This window comes from Chroicocephalus ridibundus, chromosome 1 (assembly GCF_963924245.1).
Source record: "Chroicocephalus ridibundus chromosome 1, bChrRid1.1, whole genome shotgun sequence".
Lineage (NCBI taxonomy): Eukaryota > Metazoa > Chordata > Aves > Charadriiformes > Laridae > Chroicocephalus > Chroicocephalus ridibundus.
Window position 1 is genome coordinate 68,956,852 of NC_086284.1, and position 17,879 is coordinate 68,974,730.

The following is a 17,879-nucleotide window of genomic DNA, read 5'->3' on the forward strand; positions in this document are numbered from 1 at the left end:
CTGTTAAACCACTACTGTCACTCATCTAGAGTGTGCCTGCAGAAGTTCTTCTCCAGAAGTTTCTCAGAAATGCACACCTGCGTTCTGGTGACACAGCAGTGGGAGTTACCTTGAACACTCCCGAATGAGCTGGTCAACAGCTTTTTACCCCGGCAGGGCTGTGCCTGGCCTTCCTGCAAACACTCCCCAACAGACCCAGTGAGCGCAGCTCGTCACACACCACCTCCCAGCCAAAGCTTAACGCACGTGAGTATCCAGAGAGGACTGGTAAGCTCCAGAAGACTGACTTGCACAAACCTCAGCATGCCCAAGGTTTTGCCACAGAACCGATCCTAATCGGAAGGGTGGCGGTTCCACAGGGTCATGAGCCAATCTACGTGCAGGGTGCAGTGCTCTCATCTCTTTCCTCCTGTCCTTTCAACATGGACTCACCCCTCCCTCGCAGCAGCAACAGCTGTGTAATAACACAAGGAACCAGTTCCAAAGGCTGATCTAGCTGAGCGACAACTGCTTTCTTTGCAAGAGTAGTTTGTGGCTGGCTCAGGTGCCCAATCTGGTTCACTGCGGAGTCCTATGGGTGCAATGCTGACCCAATAAAAGGGGTGCAGATGGGAGGAGCAGTAAGGACAAGACTCACCAGCCCCAACAGAGATTGGTTTACACTCACAAGGATCTCCATCCATCGTCCAACTCTGAACAGCAGATACTGTGCCACCAGGCACCCCTGGTGACCACTGTGAAATCTAAACAGACACCGAATGTGCACACGGTTTTCAGAAATAAAACATTTCTTTTAATTGGCAAGTAGAACACACATTACAGATCATTAGTATTTTATAAACAACATTAAGTTACAAATACATGTTAAAAATTGCAGTTCATGGCAGCTAAAAGCTTGGAGTCCAAAATGCATCTCTGCAATGCTTCATTACTTCCCTTTCCCCTGTCTGCGGGGTGAAGATGAATAAAAGATCATTTATCATCTACTAGGAGGTGGTCTACTATATACTCAAACAAAAAGAAAACCTCATTCCTAAGAGCATCACTAACAAACAGAGGCATTCAAAGTACTTCACCCATCTTACATCATGTCAGATGCAATGAGGACACAGTTAAGAGTTAATCTGTAACACTTTAAGCAAAGATACAGATATCTTCATATTAAACTGATAGTTCAACACTTGCTGTTCCAATTCAGCTTAAAACCAACACTAGCTTCTACCCCACAGAAGCTTAAAGTCCATCATGCAGGCTTCCATGCCATCAAAGCTAGGTGTTTGTAAATCAGACCCTTATACGAGGAAAGTTATGGTGTACAACTAAACAGCATACATAAATATCTACCGTATATTTAGCAGATCTTTATTCCCCTCCTTAATGACTTTTGTTGGTATTAGTGAGATACACAGCTCATTCCATTTTCACTACACTCAGAATATTAACAAGTTACCATTATGCATGTTAATATACTAAATATCCTTTAACAAGTCTCTTTAAAAAAGTATTTAAAAACATTTTTGGAAAAGTAGAAATCTATTTTCCAGAAAAGCAAGTGGTCTAGGATAGCATGGACTCCAGTGCTTAAACATCCTTTCAGAGAAAACCCATCTTGACGGCTTTTGTGCCTGGGAGTCAGCGTGTCTCAGCTGCCAGATTGTATTCAATTCTTCCTTCTCGCTGTGGTGGTAAAAGGTCATCAAAATCAGCTTACCTTGCCATTCAGTTGGCAGACTTTCAAAGATTACCAGTCACTGGACTGCATAAGAGAGACATGTAGCCTTGACATAAGTTCATTTCTTTCTTCCTCATATTTATGAGAGTCAGTTTTATTATACCGCTGAGATCGCATCTTCAAAACCAAAGTCTGCTGAATGTGTCTGGAGAAATGACTTTGTATCTCAAAAATATCAAGAGTACCATTCAGATCTGAATTTCTATTAAGAACTGTGCACATTTAGCAAAAATTATGCTGCTGTAAAAACAAAAGGCCTGCTCCTTGGCCTGCTCAGAATACAAGGTACAACGCAAGAGATTACACCAGAGGGGTTTTCCTCTGCTTCTTTTCTAAATGCAGGCATTAAAAGTAAAGTGTTACTAAGTTTTCCTAAGAGAGCACACAGCGGTGTGGCATAATATACATTACTCAGGAAGAAAAAACAGTAACAAACAACCATTCTCGAAAATGCTGCATATTAGCAGCATGCTTGGTTTCCGAAACATAAGGAATTGCATGGAAGTTGTCAAGATGAAGTCCACACACCTTGATCATTGAACTGATCACTAGATTCCAAGAAACCAAAGCAAATTTAAAAATACACATGACAACAACTGCCTAGAAGGCAGAGTTTTATCATCTGTCAATAACCAGATGAATAAAGTGCATAGCAACTATTATAACAGTTTCTTGAAAAGAGAATATGTTTAGCAAGTCTCAAAGTTTGTAAGCTTGACACTTATCCATACATTTTGCTACATGTGTGGCTTCCCTTTTGTTTTGCTATTTAGCTTCACTGATCGACCCTTCAGCACTGTCCTGTGATGTCCTTTGCACTTCATATGGAATGTGCTGAGATCTCTGACTGCTGCCTGATGTACGTCTGGAAGCTCTTGTCACCAATGGGGTGTTCCCTAAAAGGAAAGAAAAAAAAAAGTACTATAAAAAGTACTATAAATAGAATTTTCTGTCACGACATCAAAATGCCAGAATGGAAAGTGAACAGACAAAACCTTTCCCCTAAGTTTGATTTTCAAAGCTGTAATTGTAATGATAACACTGCATCTTATTTGAACTGGAAGAACCGATTGAATTGATCCTCTTTTTTGTCAGTCATGCGCAGAATGCTCCTTTATTTACGTGTACACAAAATACAGTCATGTGGCTGTATCAGCCATTCTTCCCATTTTTAAACCAACACTCTAAAATAAGCTGGTAAATACATGTATCTTCTGGTATTTACAGCTCATTCCACAAGCACAAGTTCAAAATTAAAAAAAAATCCTAAAATCCAAAAACCCCACACTTATTTTTATGAATGAAACCGAATTAAAAAATAAGCATTTAAAAATTCCTTTCAGTCCTTTAAAATATTGTGATATCAATCCTAAGTCACAGCCTTACTTTATATGTATTTGCAGGATCTTTTTTGAGCATGAATATGATGAAGCCCAGAACATAAGCAAGGGATTTCCCAGGATTGTTCCCCTGTTTGGATAACCCATTATACTTACTGGCTTCCATATTTTGTCTTCTTAAATTTATCCCTCTTATATTGAGCATGTTCCTGCTCTAAAGTTCCAACACCTTCAATAATCAGCTTTAGTGTTTTATATGTCTCCTTAGGGTCATCAATGATGAATGTGGAATATTCTTCCTCTTCAGGTCCATCATACACAGATTTGCTGCCACAGGCCTCTGGGGAAAAAATAAAGTATGGGAATAAGTATCAGATAGGCAGGGGAAAAAAAGTGAGAGAAGTAGACTAGAAATACTCAGTCCAGGGTTCTTACAGTTCCTTGGTTTGCTTCTGTGTGACCACGACAGAACTGTGGCTGACATCAAGAGCAACAGCAGAAGGAGCAATTCCCTGTCCTTTTGCTGGGCTGTTGGTAGGCACAGAGGCTGTCCCACGCCTGTTCCCTCCTCCTCATCTCGTAAGGAAAGGGCAGCAAGCCCGGCAGCTGCTCCGGGCTTGGTGCAAAGCTGTCCTTTGCTGCACAGGCAACGCTTTCGTCTCAATTACCACTAGCAGTACCCCACGCATGCACTTTGGGAACTTTGACACAGGCCTAACTCTGCCACTGCACTGCAGGGTTGGCCTGCATGAAGTCAAGTATTCACTGGTTGGAAGGATAGGTCCCATTCCTAAGCAGCAGCTACGCAAGTACAGCACTGCACAACAGACTGAATTTAAAACAATTAGAGGTTGAAGTAGTCGCAGAAGATGTTTTACCACATTACCCCTAGAAGATTCATACAACAAGCATAAGCAGAATATGTCATGACTACTGCTTGGCTGCCTGCTTAGGGACATATCCTAAGAAGGGGCAAGTCATCCTCTACCTTCTTACCCTACCAGAGAGCCTTCCTGGCTAAGAGATCATGACATGAACATTTGCAACACGTTCATCATGTGATTCACTTCTGCATTCTAGCCGAGCACATTAGAAGGGGAGAGAGAGTATTTTACTTTGTCTCTATTTTTCCCCAGCTTTCCTGCTGTCCCGGTCTCAGCTTTCGAGTTACCTTCCCCTTGCTGCACTGTCTGTGCCAGACCTGTGTCCTTTTCCCCGACACTGAAACTCAATGCTGGCTCTGGCAGTGAAGATTCGGAACAGGGGAAAGCTGGGCATTGGTTCAGACAGCTCGGAAGTGGTGGGGATCTTAAGTTTGCAACTGCACGGCGGCCAGGAATGGATTAAAGTGCTTTCCAATCTGTGTGTTTGACACCACTGGCTTATCTCATATTATAAAATAAAGTCCTATTTAAAGATCAGTGCCACAGTGAAGGCTTCCCTGCCACTCCCTGTGCTAAATTGGGATTTCAAGTCTGGCACCATGTACACCGGATACTTTTCTTGGCATGCCTGCTAGTACTAACTTCCTCTGCTGTCTCTTCTTTCTTTTATCCTTCATGTCACATTTCTGCTCCCCTCAGCTCCTGACGGTTTCCTAGCACACTCTTCATTTTTCAACATTTCACAGACATCCACAGGTCATCTTTCGCTGAAAATTCCGAAAGAGCCTTCCTGAAAAACCATTTGTATCCAGCCTGTTCTTGGGATCCAAATCAGGGAATGTGCACATGACTTCTGGTAACACAAAACCATGTTCCACTGAAACCTCAACTTTGCTGGTGCTTCTTTTCAGGATCAGTAAACTTCTGGTTTAGTGCACACTCTGATTTGTCAATTCAGAGCATCCAAGCAATGCTCGGTGCTTATGCTATTTTAGGATGCTGTGGTTAAGACCGTATTTCAAACAACTGTTTATTATGCAAAGAACTTTGTACAGACTATGAGACTGCACACTGCACCAGAAATAATTCACACAACTGCCTCGAGACAGCAGAAAGGGAAACAAGCTAAATAACGGCCACTGTGTTCTAGGATGTGATTCGCAAGACTGCTCTAACTAGAACATACAATTTTTCACAGGTATTTTTGCCTTGCTAAGTGTATTGAAGATGCAACGATCTTTCATCCTCACCTTGCATTTTCTCCAATTTTGGCATATACAAGTTGAAAAGAGAGTAGATGCGCTCAGTTTCTCTATCTCCATCTATATCCAGTTGTATATTTGCTGGCAGGCCTCTGTAAGCATCAGGAAGGGGTAGAAGTTACATGCTAAACAGTATATTATGGCACAAAAAAGCACTTAACAAGGATGAAAGTGAGTACTCATGAAAGCCAATAGATCGTATGTAATGGATCTCAAAACTTCCCATTTTTTCCCAAGAGAAAAAGTAGACAAGTTCAAACTTCTTTATACCTAGATTTATCCAGCATGCTTTCACTCTGACTTGAGAGAGGAGCGTTATCAGGATCCAGACATTTTGGTGAATTAGGCTGCTATAACCAGATGGAGGAGCCAAAGCACTGAACTCCCAACTGTCCAGGTCTTATATCCTGAGCCTAACTACCACTACAGACTTATTGCTTCTCTCATTTTAGATGAAAATAGTTTCCTACGAACCAGACAGTACCTCTTTATTTAACAGAGAGCACGAGTGGACCCCTTAGAAAAAGATCCATTTAGAATTAAATCTAGAAGCAGATGACTGACTGTTTCAGGAATTTCCAAACAGGACACCGTAGGGATTTCTGACTTTTTACTAATGACAGATAATCAGGACCAAAGTATCTCATCCCAGAGTCAACTCCTATCAACGTCTTGAACTCTAAAAATGTCAACATTTTGACCAAGATACGCAGACACCGACAGTATCAGAAATAACAGTAAAGATGGCCTTTGAAAACACCACAACGCCTGCGGACGTGGCAGATCTTCTTGGTAACTGCATACCTGCAAGTCACACTGCAGAGACGCACATACCCCTGGCAATACCTACACCGAGGGCATGTTACCAATCCTTACCCGGTGCAGGGTGTGCAGCCAGGAGTATTATCTGCAGTAGCTTTACAGCAAAGCCAGTGGCCATTAAGATAAGCAGAGGGATGATAGACTGTGAGGCGCTTCTTGTTGCATTGGCTAACTTTGGTGAGGATATCAATCCAGTCCTTGGCCTCCACACAATTATTTGCTTGGATATACAGGACTCTTCTTTCAGGCTGGATCACCTGGAACATCTGCAAATAAAGAAATAAGCCACAGAATAAACCACCAGAATGAGTCTGTGAACTTCAGACTGGGCTCAGACTGATGATTTATTAAAGGAAAAACACAACATACTAAAATAATGCACCAATAAATACATTTCAACACAAAACCAAGCAGCAAATGTGCCCTTAAAACAACAAGACCTTTCACCTGGCATAAGGAGTAAGATACTGTTCCTGTAGGAGATGATTTACAAACAGCTAATACCAACTTGCTGGTTGGGCCTCAACAGGCTTTGTTGTCAGACTCAGGGATGCAATTTTAGTAATGCTGCAGCTCCATGTTTTGGAAGGCTGACAGAAGGACCCAACACTGAAAGGAAACGCTAGTCAGCAGGGGGCAGAAAAGAGAAGAGCAAGAGTTTGGATCCGGCCTCAGCGACAGCTTTGTTTTCACACTCCCCTACCTCTTGTCTTTTTCACACCAATTTCAGCATGATTCTTTCCTTTTCTAACTTCCACACTTCTGCACCCAACTATAGCTGCTATTAGCAAATCACAGCAACACAGTTGCTCTTTAATCGCCATAGGGTGATTCAAATAATTACACATTAATTCTGCATTATAGCTTGGGCACTGAAAATCTAAACTAGAGCTTTCTTGCCTGTTGCAAACAGCTCACAAGCTGAAGTGGCACAATCACGTTTATTTTCCTCCTCTTGAAGAAGCAAGTTGCTGACGCACAGCCTTATTGCTTGATTATACTGATCACGCACTGAAGTTAACCAAGCTCAAGTTAGTGATCTTAACTGCAAATTTTGGAAATGCAAATGCCAACCATCTTCATTTCCTCTAGCTTCTGCAAATACTTCATTTTAATGGGTTTTCCTCTCTCTCTCAGGTATCCCTAAATTTTCCTTCCCCCCTTTACTTCTTCATTTGATTATTCAAATCATTAGACATTACACTGTCCATATCGTGGAATATTATTTTTTGGTTTCTCCGTGCTACTTTAAAAAGAAAAACAGAAGCACAAAAAAACCCCCAAAAAAACACCAAACCCAAAAACATCACCAAAACCCTGAAAACCCCACCAAAATTGAAATTCACTTTTGCCTATTACAAAGACCTGAAACATTGACCTGAATTCTGCACCTAGCTGCTCAGGAGAATATCGCAGATGGGCACCAGGTACAATCTCTTCTTCCCTTGTGACACTTTTAGGTGCACATCCTTTGAAGTATCTTGCAAATATACTTGCTCATTTGTAAACTAACAGGTTTTTTTTAATTACAATGTCCCTTCTAACAGGAAAGGGAAAGCTCCAACAGTCATTTCCCTGGATTTAGTATCCCTATAGATGTCAGACAATAATTAGAAAGGCACAATGCGCAACAGCAATGTAGTAGCTGCTAGTGTGATCAGTCCAGTGCTACCAAAATACACACCAAAGACAGAGTCCTTTTAATACAACTTTTCAGGACATAACTGGCAATTTGAGTCTGGGGAATAGGGAAGGAAGGAAGGAACGAGGAAGACAGGAGCATGCAGCTCACCCTTCCATTAACACAGAACTACAGGGAAAAGAATTTTATGTCCTGCTGGGGTAAATAGAGCCTTCTGCATTACAACAAAGGAACAGATTTAAGGAGTATGGCTTTGTGTAAGGGGATACCAACCTAAGTGAACTAACATATGGCAACTGTTACTGAGAAGCCCACAACTCAGCCAAGAATTTCAAGTGGTTGCAAGACCCTTACACTACCAAAACCACCAGTTGCTTCTCAAACAACACAGAAGACCTGAACAGTACTTAAAGCCACCCCCACACAGCCCAAACTGTGCTTAAGGAAGATGAAAGCTACTGGCCTTGCTGCCAGACAGGCAAATTTATCAGGAGCGAGGAAGACACACTTGGTGCAATTCAGAGCACAGATACATATTTATAGAAAATGTGGATCTTTAGTCACACTTAGCACCCATGATGGAATATCCCTCGCAAATACATCTGCTGTGGTGTTTTGTGAATTCTGTTCTTGCTGCAGTATTCTATTTAGGTATGGCAAGATACATGGGAATATATTATCATGGGAGGGTGATAACGGTATTTTCTACTGCTTATGGAAACACTCTGACCCCTACTTTGCAGAATGGATGTAGTCACCTTCATTTCCTAGGTAATACTGAATTTAAGCAACCAAAATAGAGCACAGTTTCTGATGTTAACAATAAAGGGATATTTTTCCTATAATAAATCTTTACAATAAAGGGATATTTTGGATGCATTCTAGCCCAGTAGACTCAGGCATAAGTTAAAGACTGCTGTCACTGAAGAGTTGATCAGAATTACAGCTCAGGTCCTTTCCACACACAGTAAGTTTTATCTCAACTGTGTGGCTACTTCAATCAAGTTATTTTGCAGACTACAGTTGGCAACAGTTCATCACGTTACAGCTGCCTTATGATAGCTTTAGAATTATTTTGCAGCTTGGTTGCTTTCGCCTATGTAATTAACATGAGTTATAAACACTAGAGCCAGCAACAGTACAATGAAGATTGCTCTAGAAGCAAGTGATCTGAAACTTATTTAATCTTTTGAGAGACACATATGCTACCAAAATAATGCCTGAAACAGGGAAAATACTGAGGAGTTAAACATTGTATTTCACTTTAACAAAGCGCTGTTTGAGTAACCTAATTACCTAGGACAGGTTTGAGCACTGCCCTGCATGGTGTCCATAAGCAGTGCAGACGGCAGGAAAGACTTAAAAGGCAGAAAAGCTAAAAGTCTCAACCATTTATGTGTATAAAGAAGTCTGTAGTAGATGCCTGTTTAGAATTGGAAAACACTAAGCTGGTTTTCTGTTTGTTTTTAAGTAAAACTTTGTGAGGACCGTACTCAGCTTGACAGGCAGAAGAGCATGATAAAGGCTCCCAGCGTCACCTGAACTCATCATGTCTAAGAACCGTTCTTACACAATGGATGGTATGTATCACATACAGAAGTTGGCAGTAGTGTTCCATGCATGAGAAACACAGGTTTATTTTGCTAATGTGGCAATCAAAATGCTAAACTGTACCGGGCACAGCACAGATGTTGTTCTGGCACATGACCTAACCCAAATATATATCCACTTTCATTAACTGACAAAGAAACTCTGATAGCTAAGAAAGAAGATGCGATCCTTCACAATTATAAGCAGCCAGTTCTTTCCCAACAGAGAGCTCTGGCATAAAGGGCAGGGACTTGATTATCTTACCTGTCTCTAACATTATGGAGCCCAACATTATGGAGCCCAAACAGCTGATCAGCAGTGGTCAGTACTGAGTGTGCTGCAGATCACGAAACCCAAGGACTGCTGACTGGGCTGTTAAGAATCTGAATGGGCTGTACTTTTGGAAACTCCTGCTACTATATACAGAACAAGCAGCTGTGGTTGTACATCTTTCAATAGAAACCCAATCCAGGTTACAAAAGGGAAAAAGGCGATTAGGCTGGTGGATCTAGACCAGCCTAACAAGTAAAGTAATGAAGATGACCTACTTACGTTTTTCATTTTAAAGGATTCTTCCTCCAGTCTTTCCACTGCCAGAATGTTTTCAATTGGAATGCTACACAGAGGGTGATCACCTGCAGAACACACACACGCAGATACTGAGCAACTCATTCACAAATCAACTTCACCCTCTGCCCTTATTCTAAGGGCTGATTCCATTCCTTCGAAGATGGTTTTTACTGCACAAGAAAAAAATCTTTCACTCAGCAGGGATTTACTAGCATGGTGCTTAAGTCTTAAGTTCATTTCTGTTATATGCTAGCAAACCTCTTATAAAGTGACTACCGAAGCAGGATGCAGTATATTTCCTGAGAAGGTGACAATGAAAGAAATCATTCCTGTAAGATCAATTGAACTAGGCTGATGGTGGTGACACACAATCTCAAAGTTGAGTGTGAAATGAAGGCTGGCATGACCTGAGCATGTTTCCTTATCTTTCTTACTCCCTGTGTATTTATATAATGGAAGGAAGTGGCATTTGTTGTGTACTACTGAACAGACAGGAACAATTTGGGAAAAGCAAAATCCTTGATATTAGGCAACATTAAGTGAACACATTTTTGCAGGTTCAGAGCTTGCAGGCAAATCTCTGCCTATTGCAGCCAGTTGTGCCAATGCTACAGAATTTATGAGAACAAGCTGAGATGCACCTGAGAATGTTCAATACAAACCCAAATTCCAGCATAAGGTATTTGTATCCTGAGTTTTGTTTCCTTGGACAATCTACTACATAACTATGAAACCTACAGATGAAGTTGATCACTGATACTAGACAAGTATTATCAAATATTTTGCTGATTTGTAGGGTACTGTGCTATCCAAGATGCTCCTCTAATAGTCAGTACCGACATGCGAAAAAAAGGACAAGAACATACAGGCTGACAGACTTGCCTGCACTGCACCTTCCACAGATCTAGATCTCAGTCTTTGCTTAAATGTATCAAAAACAGACTGTCAAACCTTTGTTACCTTTGCTTTTCTGATAGGTAAACTCATGGTTTGTCAGGCGAAACCATCTCTTCTTGAAGTTTTTCATACCAAATCGTTTTCTTCCTTGTGCTCTCTTGATCATGAACCTAGTAAACAGGATAACAGTTGTTACGATATACCAGATCTTACAGATACATACATACGAATATATGCATACACATAAAATATGTATTTATGTATACAGATCTATACATATATACATACACATGATGGCACTTGCAAAGCTTTAAGAGGGGACACACATTGTTTCCTAATTATTGAGGCCTTGTCTTGACAAGGAAAGGAAAGTCACATTTGGATAGGTTTAGTGAATCTGTTGGTTAAGCCTGTACTTTTTCCAGACCTAGTTAAGGGGCAAGACACGTAGCTTGACTTGTAGTCTACACAGGGGCTCTAGTTAGTTAGCTGAAGCGCAGCTTTCCTCAGTTACAAATCCAGCTAAATGGTTTCTTACTACAGCAGAAAAGGGGCAGAACATGGTTAGCGCTGCTCTGCTAAGCTTGACCTGTTAACTCTAGAAGCTTTTTTTTACTATTTCTTTTAAAGCTGTGAGAATGCGCAAAAGGTTTAGAGTATGTTTAATTAAAAGGCAGCTGTAAAGCCTCTGGAGCACAGGGATTGTACCCTTACATGCTTTAGTCACTCTCAAGCTCTAGAAACAAAATCAGGATGTTCCACAGCTCCATTTCCAATTGCACATTGATGCTGCAGCTGGAAACGCGTTTTCAATAACATACAAAGCAATCTGAGAGCTGAAAGCTAGAACCCCCCACATCCCCATTTTTGGCAGGGGATGGGTGTCCATTTAGTGAGTTGTCAGTTTTAATTAACTGCAAACTTGAATAGGCTTACAAGAAACTCTGATGCATCCAGCACCTTCCTAACCACTAAATCAATCCAAAAGCTTCAAGGTGACTTTGGAAAGCCTAGTGACTTCACTGCTCAGCATCACCTTTGGTGGAAAAAAAATGTGTATGCCTATGCAGTAGGGAGTTGATAACAGCTACTCTACACATTACATTAACTATTGTGGCAAATACAGAATTGTGTAACAGAGCCAGTAAAAACTACTTACTACAGAGTAGTTTTTATCAAGTAGGAAGGCACTATACAGCACAAAGAGCACACAGAGAGAACAGCGAAAGATTTGGCTGAAGATTTTCAATAGCAGAGCTAAACCGCTTAGAACAGCTAATACTGTTTCTCGCTTCTGATATTTTCATCAGAAAAAAATACACTGCATCCAACCGAACCGCAGGTCTGTTTAAAGCTCAAACAGAAACCCAAGTTCCTGCAGACTTTAACTGTTTTGTAACCAGCTGGGCTGGTGCCTGCCGCCCATTCCAAGTTGTGGAGGCAAAAGCTGACAAGGACTGTAAACGGCAATCGAATTTTTTTAAACCAGTTATAGTTACACACCTCTCCCATTCTTAAAACAGTCAGATAGTTACTGGCTCGGTCCTTATTCTTGGATTACTTGAGAAATATTTCATAAAACCATATGATTCAGGTCATCACCAGGCCCACTGGTGGTAGTCTTCATATTTAAAGGTTAAGGCAAATTTCAAGGTAAGAGCAGATACCCTTGGGCTGGAAAATATGCTCTTCAAGTTAGTTTCTCTTCATTCTCATGCCAACACCCTTTAAAGTGACTTAAAACTGCAAACTCCTACAGAGCCTCCCTCTTTGAAAAATGCAAATTCCATACTGCAGAGCTAAGAGCACATTTCTAATTAAATTTGTCATAGCTGATATAGCCAAGAGAAGAACGTTTTTTATTTCCGACAGATAGGTGACAAACATTCAAAGGCCCGTAAGTTATAAGGACAATTTAAAGGATTTCTTGGTTTCTAACATTCGCAGAATGTGTCAGAAGTTGAAGCAAACAGTCAGAAGCACAAAGGAGAAAAAACCTAAGATGAAACCCATTTCAGTGCTGGGCAGTTGGAGATACTGTTTCTTCTTGCATTTATGGTAGACCTGAGTCTGGATCTGCCTTAGCCATGGTTGGAAGCATCAGCAGGGCACTTTCACCTACAAGAACGGCAGAACTAGTCTCCTTTTAATTCTCTTCCTTTAGAAAAGAACCATGCAGACAGCTGTTAAGCAGCGATGGCATGATTAATGCCAGCAAACACAAGTGCCAGTCACTAATCTTTGGTACTGTACGTTCGTTCAAAAGTACATACGCTATAGCCTCCATCTAAATACTCTTAATAGAAGCAAGATAGATTAAGAAAAAAAAAAGGCAAATAAGAACACTGCAAAGGCAAACAGAAACCCCACTAACCAGCCAATCAATCTGGAGAAGAATCAAATCAAAGGCTGTGAAAATTCCCACCCACTCCCCATGATGTAACATGGCAATAATGCAAAATGTCAGAAAAAATAGACAGCTGAAGGCCGCTCCTTAACCTTGAGAACAATTTACCTGAATGCTACTTAAGAAGTGCTTAGAAAATGTATGGCCACTTCTTAATCACTTCCAGTGAGTTTATTGGGATCTATACACTGACTATTAAGCAAATCTCAGTGCTTCTTGGAGCCTCTGCCTACAGATAAAAGTCCTTTATTCTCTATTTACAGCAGGTTTTTGTTTAAAGGAAGAAAAGAAAAAAAAATTTAAAAAAGAGTTGGTCAACATCAAGAAATAGGTAACAAAATGCTCTCTGCTGGGTTTACACAGGCATTTCAGCGTTGTTAAACAGAGTACTTCCTCCCGAGAGTTAATTCAGACCAGTCTATTGCTGCAAAGGAAGGACATGCTGTCAGCCCATAGCTACAGCAAAGCAGCAACTGCTCCTACCATCTTACCTGCATGAACTATTACCATCAACTTTCTTTACTGTTAGTTTAAGAGTCCTTACAACAGCAGGCACAGGCCGAGCAAGAAAAGACAGAAAAAAAATCAGACAGGAGCAAAAGAAAGACAGAGGCAGAAAAGATGTTTTAGAGTTAGAGGAAAAATGTTACAAACTATACATTTATTTTCAAAAACAAAAGAATGATGAATGTACAGAATTAAAATAGACAAACTTGCTTCTAGAGACAGATGCTCATCAGAGAAGTGAAGTGAACTGCAGAGGTTAACTGGAAGGGGTAGCCATGTTTCCACTGAAAACCTAATTTTTGCATGACTTAGAGCTACCATGAAAGCTTACTTTCAAGCAGCAGTTCAGCTTACTGAGCTCTGACAGGAAGAATCTGGATTTTTTTTACTTCCTTCCTCCCAGCTCAAAGAAGCTGTTTCCACAGAGCACTTAGATGATCTTCACAACTTGTTTTTGTAACACAAAAAAAGTCAACAATTACTATCTAAAACTAATCTAAAACTAATACAGCATACGGAACATGCTTCCAAAAAAAGGAAAGGTACTAAAAGCAGAAACTGTTCCAAGTGCATCACAAATTTTCCTTGAAATGGCCATGATAATGATTAGCATATGGATCTTACAGGGCAGCAAAAGCAAATTCCATTTGCAGGCTTTGCCCTCACTAAGATATTCAGTATCTGCCTTCACAGTGGAATTTTACAGCTTTTGTTCACAGGAGTTTAAAAAAAAAATCAACTTGGTTTTAACACAATGCTGATTTTAGTTTATTTTGCCTTAGATGTGCTAATTAAGTTCTACAGGCTTCCTTTTCCTCCACTTATTTCAAAACATACTTAAATTAAGATGTTTAAATCAAATTAAAAGATGCTAAAATCAGCACAGAAGCCACAGAGAGTAGAAATAGCCAACACAAGAATCTTCCCACATTCTTCTTTGAACACACAGATGGAATAGGGGTGGCAGAAAAAAAGATAGCTGCCTTAGAACGGTAGCAAGCACACAAGTAGAGGGTTTTGTTGCACATGCATGCTTACCCTTCTTTAAGCAATATAGGTTGCTCTATGCTCTTGTGATCTCTCCTTCCTGAAGATGAAATTAAATCTAGAAACTAAAAGGTGAACAAAAAGCATAGATAAAATTGCCAGTACTGCACTACCCAAATTAAAATCTTTAATATTTTGTACAGCACAGAGCTACAAGAAAATATTGTAAAAGTAGTTAAACAGAAGGTAATGGCACACGCTTGAGGAATCTGGGAGGCTTCCTGGGTTGTAAACTAAAAATAGCACAAACGCTCTTAAGCAGAAAAACTGCAGATGACCACCACTTCTTGTGCTTCTCCTCTGTTATATGTATCTTTCACTTCCTTTTGGACTAAGCAATTTTCATCACAGTTCTGCAGCATTCTATGAAGCATGCATATGTCTCAAGATCTAAGCAGCAGCTTGTTAATCCAACCTAATTATTAAGCAGAAGTAGATCCAGAGATTCTACTATTGACATGCACATAATTTGATAAAAGTTTCTTGACTATTACAGTTATCAGGAGTCTGCATTTTCCAACACACACTCCCTGGTTTACAAACCGTATGTATTCTATTCTAGGATTCCACGCATCAGCTTCAACAACACAGCAGGATTTTCAGAACATTCAAAGGTTTACTTACATTTTTTACTGCATCTGCATATTTCTGCTCATTAAAATAGTCATAAAAAGTAGCCATGTAGGATTCCTTGAAATTGGCCTGAAATACAAAGCCAAAACTATGCATATCATAATACAGTCTATACAGAAAATATTATTTTTAACAGCAGTAGACCATGAGACGAGACAAGCCACCACAGACAAGAAGGGGTTTTTTTTTCTGGCCAGAAGTAAAACAAGCAAAGCACTACTTTCCTGTTGTATAGCACGCATTCAGTAGTACCAAATTTTTATTTCAAAAAGGTAGCAGAATGCATTTCAAATGTTCAGTTACTACAGTTAATAACACATTCTTCAAGAGCTTCAAACTTCTGCTTTGGCTTTTAATCTTGGTCCCAAAAGAAGCTGACAAGAAGTGTGAGAGAAAGAATTCTATTGTCTCAAAGGATTCGTAATTGAGGTACAGATTCATCTACAGTCGCCTGTGTGAATCCTAACTACACCACCAGAGACAAGTTTTATTTCAATCAAATATCCAGAGAATGGGCATTTAGATCTAATCTCATCACTGACTGGCAGAAAACTGAACTGGTGTGAGAAGAAAAGCATAGCCCTTATTGGGCGATTCTTCTCAGTTGAGCTTTAAAATGCTGAAACAATCTGTAAAGTCCTGTAGAGCTGCTAATCACGTACTGGAGGCAAGTAGAGAATTTCACGGGTTTTCCTGATCAATACCTTTCTTCCAGAAGGAGGGAATGAGAAGTCCTGGAACAGACTTCTAGGCTGGTCACACAATTTTGCTTTACTGAAATTTAGTTCAGATTAAGACAGATTTAGTTTTCCTGTGAGCATGAGAGGCTTATAATCAAAGCAATCATAACCAGTTTTGCATAAGCCTACTGCAACTCAAGCATTTTAAAGGCTTAATTACAATGAGTGATAAAAGATTAAAAAAAAAAAAAATCACTTTCCTGAATTAAGCCTTTAAATGAAAATGGCATACTTACAGATTTAGATTTTGATAGGCTGCCTAGTGTTTGAATGGTCTTAGAGATAAGTGTCAAAGTTCGAGAAGTCTGAGGATCCTAGGAAAGAGAACAATATTATATAGACTAGCTATTTAAAATATGCAAACTAAATTTCGCCTTTCTTATTTCACTTACAGAAAAGTAACATAAAATTAGAAAAGACCCAATAAAACACAATAGTTGCTTTTTTTAAAGGCTGTTGACTCTTAAGCGATCATGCTTCATAGCTACCCTATTGCTCTTCAGAGAACTACAGGAAATTAACTTGCAAAAAAAACCCCAAACATTGCTGACAATCAATCCAGCATTAACGTAATGTGGCAAAAATGAAGCAGTGACCGTCTTTTCTACAGCATCTTAGATCATCTACCTTTTTTGTCCTTAAATTTCACTGTTCCTCCTATACCTTCCAAGTTCTTCACATACACAGTCATCCAACATATGCTTCATATCCAAGACAGACATAGCAGATCTTTAAACTAACAAAGGTACTTCTCCTAAAGGCTATTAAAAGAACTGAAGAAAGAATCTTGATAGACAGACTATGGCGACAGAACTATATATACAGCAAGAAAAAATTGATACAGTACTTACTGGATGATGTGGTGTAAGCTGAAAGAGGTTTGGAGAAAGAATGGCAGGAGCAAAGAATCTCAGGAAAATAAAGCTGCTAACAGCTGTATACCTCACATCTAGGTCACCTATTAAGAAAAAAGACCTCTACTCAGCATCTCAATAATCCTTCCTTAAAAACCTTCTGAAATTATCAGAATGCCTTCAGAAAGCTAACTCAAGCATGTGCTGGAAACGTATATATTTGTGAGTTACAGGATTAACTGATGATGGAGGATTTGGAGCCAGAGATCGTCTAGCATAAACCAAGGAAACGTCAATGACAGTCTTTTTAGAAATGAGTTCATGACACAGGCTACAAGGAGAACACCATACACTTTTCCACCTCACAGGGAATTTCATACAAACATCTGCTATTCCATCTATGCAACTAAAGTACGATGAATAATTTACATAGTTTATGAAACGTTCAGTACAGAGGCCAACTCTCAGTTATCTAGTTATAGCCCTCAGCACAAACACTGCATAGACTCCTAATGTATTTATTTCAGTTGGTAATTACAGAAGATACTATTTATTTATTTTTACATAAAATAAAGAGCAAGACAGCACAATCAATGGCTTTCTGCTGGAGCTTCTCTACTATGAAGTGACTGTTTAAAAGCTGAACTTGCATTTCTCTCTAAACCTTCCTTATTGTAATCTGCTCCGCTTCATGAAAATACATAGGTTGGTTGTTTTGCTCAATTCTGGTATTATATTGCCTGCTCATTCTCACAGAGCCAAAACAACTAGGAGGGAGCGGAAAGAATTCTGTCTTGACAGACAGAAAACCTCTGCAGCACATGGGCCTCCTAGGGCAATGAGCTTGCAATGACTGAAATAATTTATAGATTGGCCTTTATTACAAATTGACGTACGAGCAGAGAATAATTCAGCTGCATGGAGTCTACAGAATGAGCCACTACAAAAACCT

General features: G+C 39.9%; 1 protein-coding gene across 2 annotated transcripts in view; it reads right to left on the reverse strand.

The window, feature by feature from the left end:
- Nucleotides 1-780: 780 nt before the first annotated feature.
- Nucleotides 781-17,879, reverse strand: part of RASA3 (RAS p21 protein activator 3) — a 138,568-nt gene continuing 121,469 nt past the window's right edge. For both annotated transcript variants that reach the window (XM_063338386.1, XM_063338396.1), the window contains exons 15-24: nucleotides 16,925-17,031; nucleotides 16,310-16,387; nucleotides 15,325-15,402; nucleotides 14,692-14,765; nucleotides 10,803-10,909; nucleotides 9,825-9,907; nucleotides 6,095-6,306; nucleotides 5,207-5,310; nucleotides 3,229-3,412; nucleotides 781-2,628 (exon numbers count right to left, since the gene is read on the reverse strand). In XM_063338386.1, coding sequence (XP_063194456.1) covers nucleotides 2,553-2,628; nucleotides 3,229-3,412; nucleotides 5,207-5,310; nucleotides 6,095-6,306; nucleotides 9,825-9,907; nucleotides 10,803-10,909; nucleotides 14,692-14,765; nucleotides 15,325-15,402; nucleotides 16,310-16,387; nucleotides 16,925-17,031 — 1,103 coding nt within the window. In that variant the 3' untranslated portion in view covers nucleotides 781-2,552. The remainder of the gene's footprint in view (nucleotides 2,629-3,228; nucleotides 3,413-5,206; nucleotides 5,311-6,094; nucleotides 6,307-9,824; nucleotides 9,908-10,802; nucleotides 10,910-14,691; nucleotides 14,766-15,324; nucleotides 15,403-16,309; nucleotides 16,388-16,924; nucleotides 17,032-17,879) is intronic.